The following is a 14220-nucleotide window of genomic DNA, read 5'->3' as shown; positions in this document are numbered from 1 at the left end:
GGGATCCGTGTGAACCAGGGGACCTGCACGTGGTACTCGGGGCGATATGGTTTGATCAAATTATATACCGACATCCTGGCGTTGGTTTTAAAAATAGGCCTAGCAGCATTAGTATCAGCCATAGGTGCAGCAGCTCCTCTCTCTCTCCATGTCGTATAAGATAAATTATGTTATCCATACACTGTATTTTTGTATTTTTATACTTTTATAGTTTTTATTTATTCTTATTATTTAACTTTGTAATATGTAAATGTGTGTGTGTGTGAAAAAAAAAAAAGTTCTGCGGAATCTTTTGGCGCTATACAAATGAATATTATTATAATTATAATCTGGGATCCCACCAATACCTAAAATAAGAGACACCAGCTCCAGTGGGAAGACATTGTATAGGAATAAGCATACCTGCTACCATTTTATACAACTCTGTGGGAGTTATATAAAACTGTTATTTGTTCCATTCAAGAATTTTTTTTATTCTACACTCACATTTTTTATATACTTAATTAAAAGTTTATTTTTTCTTTCATAATGCTATGTAACTTTGTAATACCGTCAGTAAAGGAAATGTAAACTTTTTAGGTTTTTGCATTTTTACACTGACTGGCAGTAGCAAGGGGTGACACGGTCCCTCTGCTGCCAATAATAACTGTGTTAGGAACTGTAGGGCTGCACGAGCTATGGTCACGGCATGCAACGCTAGCGATACAGAGCTTTCCTTAAGCTTCCCCTTAGCGCCCCCTGATGTGTAGTTAATGCATAATAGCATTAGACTAAGCATTAGACTTGGGAAAACAGTCTGTGTCACCAGCAATGCAGCCAGTCAAGTGTGATGCAGAATTATAGGTTGTAGTCTAGTTTGAAGAGATGGGTTTTCAGGTTACTTTTAAAGGACTTGATGGTGGATGAGAGCCGGATGTGTCGGGGTAGTGAGTTCCAGAGTATGGGGGAGGCTCGGGCAAAGTCTTGGAGGCGGTTGTGTGAGGTACGAACAAGCGGGGAGTGCAGACGGAGGTCACTGGAGGATCAAAGGTTGCGTGAGGGACGGTAGCGGGATATCAGGTCAGAAATGTATGGAGAGGACAGGTTGTGGATGTCCTTGTATGTCATGGTCAACAATTTAAAGTGAATACGTTGGGCAATGGGGAGCAAGTGGAGGGATTGGCAGAGGGCAGAGGCAGAGAGCGAGGGTAAAGGTTGATTACATGAGAAAAGTATTGCTTGAAAACAGGAGGCCATGTTTTCCAGGACTCCCTAGGGCTGTTTCCAACTTTTGCATCTGCATAGAATCAAATGATGAGTTTGGGTTCATTTTGACCGGATTGATCAACACTACCTGTTAGATATGCCTTCTGGTTTCTTTACATTCACCTAGTGACAGGGTCTTTTATAGTTTGACCTAACACAGATTTCTTGGTTTGCTGGCAGCTGCAATTATGGTCCTATTACATGGGTAATTTTATTGCCCCGATATTGTCCTGTGTAATAGGGCCAGCGATCAGCTTATGATGGGCCAAATGTTTGTCCATCTAGTCTTATAATAGACTCTGTAAACAAGCACCAGTCTCATTCTGTGTTTCACTTACCTAGTGAAGGAAACGTCACCCAGTTGTCACTGACCACCTAGGGTCGGGCTGACAAGTAGGCAGGGACAGTCTTGGGGGGTCTAGCGCTAGGGCTTACACCGTCTGTCTGTCCCTGTCTTCCATTTCGGTCCCAGGTCATTTACATAGAAGCTAAATCTTTAATATTACATTTAATTGTGTTCAGAGTAATCATGGCTGCTAGTACTGAACCATATCCAATGTAAATGACTCCACAAAGCATAATATTATTGTACCTGTGCACTTATATTACACTGAATACTAGAACTCCATTTTCATATGTTTTGACAAATTTTGTTACAATCAGCGTTTTTGCTGAATTTTGCCAAAGAATATAAAATAGGGGAAGCTTGTTACACAATGCAAGCTAAGAAAACATTATCAATGAGCCTAAGAAATGAAAAGCCGTGGGTGGCTTTATTATTGAACCAAATTTCACATCATAAACACTCACATTTCCTTTTACTTTAATTTATATAAAATTTATATTACTCACATTTTACAAGTCATGTTATTTTAATAATTTTATTAATTGCTGTATAATGTTAATGCCCTAAGTATTTCACAACAATATGGGAAAGGTCGGGATTTTTTCATATTTATATGCATTCATTTCGCTGCATACCTTGTTTGCTGCCGGCGCTATTACCAGCGCCCACAGAGCTGGGGAGCTGCCCGGGTGATCACTAGATCGCCCGGGCAGCCAATAAAGGATAGTGGCGGTCTGCTGTTGCCGCTCCTATTGCCCGGAGTTAAATATCACTGCTGTCTAGATCGTGGGTCTTTCAATATGTTGAAAGACACTGAAAGACAACGATCAGCCGATATCGTGCATGTCGGCTGATCATTGTCTTCTATTACACAAGATGATTATCGTTCATAACGACCGATAATTGCTTTGTGTAATAGGGCCTTTACTTTAAAAATACTTTAAAAAAAAAAGTTCTGCACAGTCTAATAAAGTTATTAAGATCACCTCATAGTTAACCTCATATCTGAAGGTAGCTTCCTCCATTTAGGTGATTGGAGCAGATTTACTTTCTTGGAACCCTTTGTATTTAGCGGTAATAGGAAGGGTAAGCTACCCTGGCCACACAAGTTTATTACATGTCAGCAATGCAAGTGAATGGCTGATCATGTAACACATGAATGAGCAAGATCCCCTAAAGTGGTAGATAGAGATGAGCAAACCAACCAAATCTTAGGAATCAAGATTTGTTTCAAACCTTTTGCAAAGTTAGGAACAAGTTTGTAAAGATTGCAGCCACACAATTAAATATACAAAAAAAGGCCACCTGCTAGGTTGCTAGGTTTCCTCCTATGGATCTCCGGTGTCTTTGGTAGTTTCCAGCCCGTTAAGCCAATCACTGACAGAACAGCACCATGGCCAGTGGTTGGCTGAGCAGGCTGTAACTCTATAGACAAGAGTGACAGCCCGCTCAGCCAACCACTGGCAGCAGTGCTGTCCTGTCTCAGTCATCAATTGGCTGAGTGTGATTTTGGCGGCTGACCGGGAAAGAAGAACATAGGGGGAACACAGACAGGTAAGTAGAGGTGATTAAACTTGCTGAACTGCACTAAAGCAGCTAAATGGCTGCAATCATTTTTGGTTCATTTAAGGTTCAATTTGGCCAAACCCGAACTTTACTTCAAAGTTTGTCAAAACCTGCCAAAGTAAACTTTTCAAAGTTTTGCTCATCATCACTTTGCTGTACCCATAAGGTCATTTTATATAACATATACAAAAACTGCAATAACTTCAAAACATGCTATAAAATTACATACAATTAAAGCTGTCACATTGAAAATGTTCAATCTGCAGGGGGATTGTAATAAAGCAGGAGGAGCTGAGGTTTTATGGGTGAAGTTCCAGGATAGCCTGCCATTTATTTGTGTAAATATCGACTTCTTCTGGGCCAAGTAGTCAGGTGAGACTAGACTTTGACATGACTGACGGTTATCTCTGTGTAATTGAGTATATAGAGAGCTGTCAATCACTAAGTAGGACTGCCCACTTGACTATTTAGTCTAGAATGAGCAAAAAGTTTCATTAATAAATTCCAAGCTATTCCTGGAACTTTACCCACAAACCTATATATCAATCTGATCAGCTCCTGCTCTATATATACTGCCTGCAGATTCAAGTGCATTCTTATTGTGACAAGTGCCCATTAAATGCAAAAAAGGAAGCCAGATAAAGTGAGTTATAAACAACATATCCACATATCCACCATGTACAATAACCTGCTCAGCGATAGCAGGTACGGCATAAATATCAGGTGAATGTGCTCTTAGATCATTACTAGTTACCTTTCCTTTAGCAATGATAAAGAATGTATTTCCTTCTTCTCCTTCACGAATAATATAATCTCCTTTTTCATAGCGTTCCTATTAACAAATAATATTTGTTATTTTTATTAATTTTATTGAACTTTTTTAGCATTTTTACTTTTCATACATGTTAAGCAAATGTTATGTACAAGTAAACTGTAGATTAATATTGAATGCCATTAAGGAGTAGAGTTCTCCGCTAACTTGCCTGTAAGATTTGGGGTTTAAATATAAAGAAGTTAAGGCACCCATAGACTTTATACTAATGTTGTCAGCTGACAGTATAAGGTGTATGGGGGCCTCCAAAATCATTCATTTTCCAATCCTTTTGCTCTTGGAGGGATATACCAGTACCAGAGCTGTCTGCTGCGGCTTACCCCTCCCCATAGAAGACGCATGAATGTTCATCCATAAAAAAAGTTCAAGTGTTTTAGAAGGACAAGAAAGATAACTTTTGGCCTAAGGATTGTTTATCCAACAGTTATTGAAAGTAAATATAGGCACCTGTACTGCTCAGTGACATTGGGAAGATGACCTGTCTCCTCCTCCTCAGGGTGTGCGGACGGAATGCGCGAGGCTCTTTGGATGGCACCCCAGTTTATCCCTGCTATCATTATCACTTGGTGATATCCAGCCTTGTGTTAGAGTTCAGTCTGTGTGTGTGAATTCGGCTGGAAGAATCAGCCGACGGACGAATTCTCTCTGACCTGTTCACACTTCATGCTCTGCTGCCAGGGAGCCGACACCCGGTCTCAAGCCTTCTCCTGATTCCTCTTCTCCGGTGCGCTTAGGGTTAAGCATTGAGGTGTTGCTAACTGCCTCCTGAGGCTTGCTCTATTATGAGGACAGGGGAGGGCTCCCTGGCTGCCATTGGTTTCCATCACAGCTGTCAGACTCCTTGCTCCTATCAGCAGTTGGGGCGGGAGTTCTAGCAGCATTTAAGCTGGAGGTTTACTCCCTAGAGTTGCCGGTGTATGTTTTGGTTTCCAGCTACACCAGCGTTCTATTGTGTTACCTGTATTTGTGATTTGGACTCGGACTTAGGGCCCTATTCCACCGGATGATTATCATTCACATAATCGTTAACGATTAACGATCTCAAACGACCGCTATTTCTTCGCTATTGCGTTCGTATCTACTGCGAACGACCGAACTACGTCTTATTTAATGCGAACGTTTTGCAAACGAGCAACGATAGAAATAGGTCCAGGTCTTATAAAGCGATCAACGATTTCTCGTTCGGTCGTTAATCGTTAACTGCATTTCAACACGAACGATTATCGTTTAGATTCGAATGATTTAACGATAATCTGAACGATAATCGTCCGGTGGAATAGGGCCCTTAGGCTTTGCCTCTGCCTCATCCTTTTGTACTGCGATCCCTCCTGTGCTCGACCTTGGACTGGACTCTGTTAACCCATTGCTTGCTGATTCGGATTTTGACGTTACCTCCTGTTGCTGACTGGGACTGCCTGACCTGTTTTTATATACCTGTCTGTGTGTTCTGTTTACCTCCCTGTATCCCTAGTTAGGTTAGGGACTGTGGCCTAGTTGCTGCCCTGGGGTTTAGCCTAGGGGGGCAAGTAGGTAGGGACAGGGGTTGCGGGTCGAGAGAAGGGACTGCTATGTTCCTGGACCCCAGAACTTCCTAACACCTTGGTCATTCTTTTTAACTAATTTCTTTTGTCACTTTATTATCATTGGATTTGATTATATATTGTTGAGTGTACTGTGTATTTTTTTTTTTTTTTTGCGTGATAATTTTTGCATTTTGACTCTATATGTAACAGGGATATTATACAACAGTTATGGGGTTGTCTCTTCTGGATTGCATTATACCATATGCTTTCCCTGAAGTTTGGGATTTTGTAAGTGTTTTTAATTGGGACTTTTTCTGTTTACATTTGTATGTGTACATGACACAATAAAGTACTTTTAGTCATTAGTTCTGGTGTGCCAGATTTGCCATTATAGTACATGTCTTTTCTATCCTTTATAATCAGCACACTATCCATTACTGATCTTGCTTATATATCAGCTTTAAGCTTTAAGTGATTATGGAGTTAAAGGATGAATATCTAGCTGCCTGCTATCACTATTAGGGTAACCTATGGGTGGCTGCAGGCAGACAAACGTAAATCCTTTACCTCTAGAAAGTGAAATGTGATCTCTCCTCCATATAAAGACAATGTTGGGCTTATTCAGATAAAACAATAATAAAAGGTTAGGTGTACTATTCCTCTAATTGATATCATTCTTTACAATAGAACACTTTCGCTCTATAATATATTTGGTAAACCAATCATTTTAGACACTGCTCTATTACAGTATATATGGTATATCTGTATATTATAGCTCTCACATAGTTTTATGAAAATTCTATATATCTGTAAAAGTTACTGAGAAATTTATAAAATAAGAGAGGAAATGAAACCCTCTGGCTTTACCTATTAACTTTGGCAAATGAAAGTAGCTTTTTTATGAGAGTAGACTTTGGACCACAGAGCATTACATATGATGCACTAATAAGGCTTAGTTCACATCTGTGTCAGAGGTTCTGTTAAGAGTCTCTCTCCCTCATAGATCCCTTCAAAGATCTCAGAAAGGAAAAAAAATAGTAGAGTATGCAGTAAGATGCCAGACACAATGACAGAAACCCCGGTTTAAAGGAAATCTGGCAGCAGGTTAGACGATTCTAAGCTGTCTCAGGAGTGACAGCCTGCTCAGACAATCACTGGCTGCAGCAATGTCCCATCTAAGTGAGTGATTGGCTGAGCAGGTTGGAAGCCCGGAAACCATCAGGAGGACACTGACAGAGCATAGACAGGTAAGCATACCCCCCTTTTCTTTTTTTGTTTTCTACTTTCTATGTGTATTAAATTGGGCGACCGCCATCTTTAGAAATTTGTTACAAACTTCGCAAAAAGTAAAAAAACTAAAATACTGCGCCCTTATTCATCAATGTTACCTTTTATTGATAACGAGGGCATTCAGCACACTAGGGGTGGTTCTTTAGCTCCCAGTGCACAGATCTGCTTGCTGGCTTCTTTAAAACATCTTGGCAGGTGGATGGATCAGTGCACTAAACAGTAAAGGACTCTCCCCAGTGCATTTACATAGCAATAAAAGTTTGGATTATTCAATAACACCATAGCCCAGCAACATAATAAAGGTCCCCTGCCCTATCAGAACGTTAAGACTGTCTACAGGTCCTTTTACACAACCCAATATTGGGCCTTACTAGGACACAAACAAGCACCGATCAGCAAGATTACCATTCGCTTGCAGTGCCTTTACACAGCACAACAAATCAAGCAGCCAGGCTACATAAATGATCCTTGTATCGTTGGTGCGGCCCTGGAAACTAAAATGCATATATCTGTGCTGTCAGTTTCCAGTTCACAAGAAGTATATGCTTACCTTCTGGGCTTCATGTGATCCAGCATTCTGGTTTTTAACTGTCCCATCCTGCTCTCAGGAGAGGCATAGAGCAGGATGCCGGATCACACAGCAAAGCACTAAGTATTTCTGAACTGCTTGTAATCTAGAAACTGACAGCACGAATATATGCATATCCATGCTGTCAGTTTCCCTTTGCTATCGGCCACACATTCCCTATTTACACAGCAAGATGTGCAGCCAATAATAATAAATTGAAGAATTGAAGCTAAAGATCTGGTGTTTTCTTATTCAATATTACAATATATAGTAGATTATTATAAATATTATAATTGTCATTTTTTAATATTTAATATTTAACTATAATAATATAAATTTAATATTTAACTATAATATTTAACCTATTGTTCTAAAAACAGATAATAATAATAATAATAATTATTATTATTATTATTATTATTTAAAAAATAATAGTAATAATAGTATGATGAAAATAATCGGAGTTTTGGCAAGAATTTTACGTGCAATGGTAAACATCTATTTTGGGCAATGGTAAACATCTATTTTTTAAAGGGGAAAACACAAAGACAAAAAGCTAGCTAAACAGCCTTGAAACATCCTATTTTAAATAGTGAAAGGTGAAGAGGTAGCAGGCAAAGTGCACTCCCATTAATCCTCATACCTCTAGATTTAATATCTGGGATCAGAATGGAATTCTCTAGTGGTTATTACGTCTGCTCTCCACATACTCTATTAGAAACACATTTTCATCTTTTAAAGAAAAATGACTGTGCTCTTCGGTGAAATTACGCTGAATTATTAATTTGTAACATCTGTGTCAGTGTTACGTTACATGGCCAACCCTCTGGAGGGAGCAGATCCAAGAAGACCTGTTCAGAATGATTTCATCATCAAAACCCTGGGAAATGGGAGAGCAAACACTGTATCATCATGGCATGGAATTAATAAATGACACCAGGGAATTTCTATGAAATACTCATTGATACATTGGCGGTGTAATTTACACTTAAGTGCAAAGTGCTCTTTGACTAGATTTCAATAGAAGGTTGCCTTTCTTCTAGTTAAATTATATGATGAACACAGGACTGACATAAAGTCAACACCTTGAAAATAGTTTCTTTCTGCTAAATCTTTCAGAAATGGAGTGTGTGATTCCTCTGCGTGTATTTGAAGTGGCCACCTTCCATATTATGTTTCTGCCCAAGAAAATAAACTCACTGGGCCCTCTTTTAGTTTGTTTCATGCACACATAGGACTCCTTTAATGAGCTCTCTTGTGCTTTGGTAAAATACTGTTGCGTATGTCTCACTTTCTTCCATTTTAGAGGCACATGGAACATAGTTTCTGGTAGCCCCTTGTCCTGAGATTTGACATTTCAAAAATGTAAAAAAAATTTCTTTACAAGGTTTCATTTCTGAATGATCATGACTCATGTTGAACATGCTTTAAGCATCTTCTTTGCAGTACTCTACATTTGACAAATTGAGGTTGGTGCAAGCTTTACATTTTTGTTAGCCGTATACCTACATTCTCTACCTGACTCACATTATGATTTTCCAGAAGAAATAGATTTATAGTTAATTAATTAAATATTATTTATATGATTAGAGTATTTGGTGGGGCATAAGGCATCCGCTGGGGTCTTCCTCCCCACTCTCCTTCTCTAAAGCAACACCCCCTGCTCAGTCTTTTGCATCTTTTGCGCTGATAGAATCCAGCACATGTACTTTTGCACCTGAAGCTGATGAGGTTCGGATTCTATCGGTGAAAAAGATGATGATGCCCAGGGGCCGTAATTTTAGAGAAGACCTGAGAAGCTGCGCAGGCCTTGGGCATGGATACTCTAGGGCCCACCTCTTTGGCACTACGCCCCAGGGATAACAGTTGTTTTGTTACAAAAGAAAGGCATCAGTAGGCCACGGGACCGAACTTGGATCAAAACGATACCAGCAGTGTGTGTGTGAGTGGGTCGCAGGGTGGTACAGATTCACTGTAAAATACCATTGAGCTTTCCACAAAACAGACAGGGTTTTTTTACATTTTAATTGCCCATTACAAGCACAGACTAAATATTTATGAAGTCAATTAGCGCCCGTTTTAATGGCTTTTTTTTTTTTTCAGGTTGAAGCACACTGCATGAGAGACGAATGGTCAATCATGTTATCGTTCGCCCCGCAAATAGTTGCATGATGTTAGCTGAACATCTCCTTTCTAAAACAGAATATGCACTGCCAACCAACAAGCACTTTTATGCCCACATAAACGTACAGATACTGTGGACCAACAGTGATGTATTTGCTCATTTGTCAGCTGGTAAGTGACATGTTCATATGAATGCTTGTTCCTGATATGAGGCCCATGAAAAAGAGCCTCAAGGCATTGTTTACACATTCTGTGCACGGTCCATATATACGGATGGTGTGCAACAGGACAAATTTTAGATTTCCAAGCATCATATATCATAATGATGCCGGGAGCTCCAAAACAACTTAAAGGGATACTCCAGCGTGGGGGTACTTTTGCGCTGGGACCGGGGACAAGGTGGCCGAGGGAAAAGACGTCCGCTCCGGTGCCCGGTTCCCGGCCGCTTCCAGGTGTCTGACGTGGGCCCGAGACGTGAGGTATACAAAATTTAAGCCACACAGTATCACTTTGATTTATGTTGTTTTGAACAATTGCCAAATTTACCACCACCTTTATACCTGTACTTTAAAAAAAAATAAAAAATAATGAATTCTGTCTGTTTCATATCGCCTTACCAATTCCAAGCAGTCTGCAATTTTCATCAACTTGTCGTCTGGAAGCTTCTTCAACAAAAATACACTATGACAAATAAGAAACATTCATTAAATATAATTTATTATGCTTTCCCCTAAATAACATGCATGTTAATAGAGATGAGCGAACCTCTGCAATTGCCGGCATACCACTGGAGTTCTAATGTGTCATACAGAAACATATTGCATATTTTTCATTCTAAGTGTTGTATGTTTTGTTTAAGCAGTCAAAACATACAAAAATTAGAACAAAACAATTAAGGCACCGTCCAGGGTTAACTGCTTCAGTGCTCAAGTCTTCCATTCATTTCATTAGGGTTTGTTACTCAAGTCGAACACCCGAGCATTTTAGTGCTCGCTCAACACTGAACTTTATACCTATCACTTGTATGCCAGGCAGGATGTCCTTATCTTTACCCTGACTTCTAAAATCATAATACCTCAATCGGAGGTACTACTGGACGTAGTGCTACTGGACAACCTAAAGAAACTGTGGTTGTTAGGCAGCCCATAATTCAGACATTCAGCTAGACTGTCATTGGACTACCAGAAAAAAAAATAAAAAAATTGGAAAAGCAAATTAGCAAGTTATAATGCGCCATCTATTATCAGATGTTGTGTTGTTGAGGTGAAAAACCTCTAAGGCTGGGTTTCCACACATACGTTTGGAATGGGTTTTCTTCCCAATAGTCGTGCAATGTTATTGATAATTAGAGATGAGCGAACCTCAAGCATGCTCGAGTCGATCTGAACCCGATCATTCGGCATTTGATTAGCTGTGGCTGCTGAACTTGGATAAAACCCTAAGGCTATGGGGAAAACATGGATATAGTCACTGGCTGTATTCATGTTTTCCAGACAACTTTTGAGCTTTATCCAAGTTCAGCAGCCCCAGCTAATCAAATACCGAACGTTGGGGTTCAGAACGACTCGAACCCGACCCCGGTTCGCTTATCTCTATTGATAATCCATACAACATCACACGGCTATTGAGGAAAAACTGGACGCTTAGTTCCCATGGTGTTCCAAATACATTCTCAACGCATATGTGGAAACATAGCCTAACATCTTAAAGTGTCATTGTCATCACAGAAATCTTTTGACATGTAACAGAGACATGTCAAAAGTTTTAAACGGTCTAGGCCTGAGTGTTCAGACCTATACCGATCATCAGAATGGGGAGGGAGAATAGCGTGTTGCAGAAGGTCTGCTCCCTGCCCTATGTCAGCATAATCAGCTGGGCTCCATAGACTTACATTATGAGCCACACTGATCACGTGACACAGAGCCATGAGAGGACCACGTTTAGTGTGGTCTTCTCCTGGCTTTTTCTCCCGATCAATTGACATGTCTCTATGACATGTCAAAAGTTTTTTTTATGGTGACAGTGACACGTTAAATGATGTCTAAATGTACAACATATAATATATTTAAGATTTAATTCAAGGTAATATTACCTTCTCAAAAAATTTTGATATTCTTCATGTCTTGTCTGAGCTGTTTTTCTCATGATATTTTGAAAAGCTTCTCGGTCAAGGGCCCATGTCCTGACATTAGTTATTGCTTTGAATAAAAAGAATAAAGTTAATAAAACTGTAAGACAAAATAAATGTATTTTTTCAGATTTTACCTAGCATCTTAACAGCCTCGCTTGTTATCATTCATCATTGCCATTTCTTATGCTGCGTTTACACGGAACGATTATCGTGCGAATTTGCGCGATAACGATCGAATTCGAACGATAATCGTTATGAAAAAAAAACGTTACTCTGACATCGTTAATCGTACGATCGGGCCAGTTATCGTTTCGTGTAAACGCAGTATTACTTTGTAGTATTTTTCGGAAAGTCGTACAGCCTATTCCCAGTAGACAATAATGCCGATTTTACTTAATTATCTTGGTATTCTATTCCTGACACCTTATGACCATCTAGCTATCCTCACACATCATCAAAATTACGGCAATTTTTGTTGCCACCATTTAATGGCAATAAATAACAACCATTATTTTAAAATAATTGCTTTTATTTCCAGGAAATGATGACCATCCAACAAAAACAGCCATCATCTTGACGGTGTGAGAACATAGAGTAAATTGTGTTGAGTGCTCGCTGTTTTCAGTATATACTTTATTTAAGAAGTCCAGCCAAAATAAGAAATCCACTGCAGACAGGGGAGTCCTGGAACATAATAAAGAAGATCTACTTACCTGTCCCTGTGCCCATAGAGTGCCACGACGTCAAAGGCTCACTGATCACCGCCAGCCTCCAGTTTCATCATGACCCAAGGGAAGGAGCCCCTCTTGCCAGTTATTGACTGCAGCTAGGTCACTCACAGGTCGCAGACTGGCTGAGACGGGTTTTCTGACCCGAGTCATGATGTTGGAGGATCAGGAGATCCAGGAGCACATTGCTGGTAAGTGAGCCTGTGATGCGACACTGCGGGAGTACGGGGACAGGTAAGTAGAGCTTGTTTGTTATGCTTCCATGCAGCTGATTTTGGCCAGACTTCTCCTTTAAACCTTTTGTTGAACAGCTACCTAGGTTATGGGGTATGCAGAAAAACTGCCTAGTTGCCCTTAGCTGTGGGAAAAAACCCATACATGTGCTCCCATCCATCTCAGTTTTTGATTCTACTTTCTTCACTAGACATTCTGACATAGCTTTAGTTGAATTCACCTTAGTATACAGTATAACACACATATACCGCACACTCTGCTGTGTCATAAGGACAGACACCAAACTTTTGAAACTTTAGTTTAAAAGATGTTTTTGTGACATTTTATTGCAAAGCTTCACAGGCTTACAATCCCAGCTATACAAATTTACCTTTGACTGAGGCCGTTCTTGTGCAATTATAAAGTATTGCTAACTCTCCAAATGTTGTCCATACTGGGATGGAAGCTAGGAGCTTGTTCTGTTGGAAAACTTCAGTTTTACCCTCTGGAAAAAATAATATTTTTGACACCCATTAAATCCTGTTGGAAAACTCTGAGAAACACATTAAGATGTCTTGACATGGTTTCCTACAATTATTGGTCAACTATAGTGCGTTGTTCTATACTCTAACATACTCTACCATAGTGCTGTACCATACACCGTACACTTTCTTTATGGTATCTTTAAAATGATATCGCTCTGTTCATATGACATTTGAAATCAACAGGTATTGTTTTCTAAACTATGAGCTCTGCTTACATTTTTATTTCAATTATTACATATCATTTTCAGAATTAGTGTCCTCTTATATTATGGATGGACTGTTTAGGGTCCCTTCCTACTACCCTGTTTTCAGTGTGGTCCGAATGGCAGAAGTGTGGTCCAATCATACCCTGGACCAGGACCCTAACATCAAATAAGAATATCTGTGGTCCTTCATTCAGTACTTGCTATAAGTCTATTTCGGTTTGGCTAGCATTTACATTTAGCTTTTTTGATCTTATGAACTCTGGCTTACCTTTTCTGACTGGGGGCTTATAGATACATATGATATATGCACTAGTGGCTTTCCCAGGACATACCGCAAGAGGAGGGTGTATTAAGTATGAAAACTTGGAAATGTATATCTGCCATATACTTTACAGCTGTGTAGATACAGCTGGTATTCACAGTGAGGTCTTCTTACAGGCAAACTTACTAGTCAACTAGTTTGAAGATTTGGTTCCACCTAAACTGGTTCTAAGTGAACAAGTTTTTTTAGAAAAAGGCCTAAATCTTATGTTTAACTGTGTTTTAGACAGCCCTGCAACACACTTTTAGTGTTTTTAAAGAGTCACTGTCGTATTTTTTTTTTTTGCAGAAATCAATAGTCCAGGCGATTTTAAGAAACTTTGTAATTGGGTTTATTAGCCAAATCTGCCATTATCTGCATGTAAAAAGCCTTTTCCCAGGTCCCCCCCCTCCTTCCTCTTTTTCATCCACTCCAAAAAATCTGAAAATTGTGACTTGTTGCAGGAGACGTACCCTGTCTGCTCTAGGGAGAGGGGAGGGGGGAGGAGGAAGGAGGGAGTTAGCCTGCAGCAGAAAGCAGATAACAGATGGTGACAGCTGTAATCCGAGCTCAGACAGGTCACTGGTGATGGTCAGAACAGA

At 39.8% G+C, this 14220-nt stretch overlaps 1 protein-coding gene across 1 annotated transcript in view; it reads right to left on the bottom strand.

Annotated features, from left to right (window-relative positions):
- The window catches only part of PRKG2 (protein kinase cGMP-dependent 2), a 51543-nt gene that overhangs the window by 21952 nt on the left and 15371 nt on the right, over positions 1 to 14220 (bottom strand). The window contains exons 4-7 of the mRNA XM_069978097.1: positions 12958 to 13071; positions 11587 to 11692; positions 10112 to 10175; positions 3912 to 3989 (exon numbers count right to left, since the gene is read on the bottom strand). Coding sequence (XP_069834198.1) covers positions 3912 to 3989; positions 10112 to 10175; positions 11587 to 11692; positions 12958 to 13071 — 362 coding nt within the window. The remainder of the gene's footprint in view (positions 1 to 3911; positions 3990 to 10111; positions 10176 to 11586; positions 11693 to 12957; positions 13072 to 14220) is intronic.

Source organism: Dendropsophus ebraccatus, chromosome 7 (genome assembly GCF_027789765.1).
Source record: "Dendropsophus ebraccatus isolate aDenEbr1 chromosome 7, aDenEbr1.pat, whole genome shotgun sequence".
NCBI lineage: Eukaryota > Metazoa > Chordata > Amphibia > Anura > Hylidae > Dendropsophus > Dendropsophus ebraccatus.
This window is presented reverse-complemented; position numbering and strand designations above follow the sequence as displayed.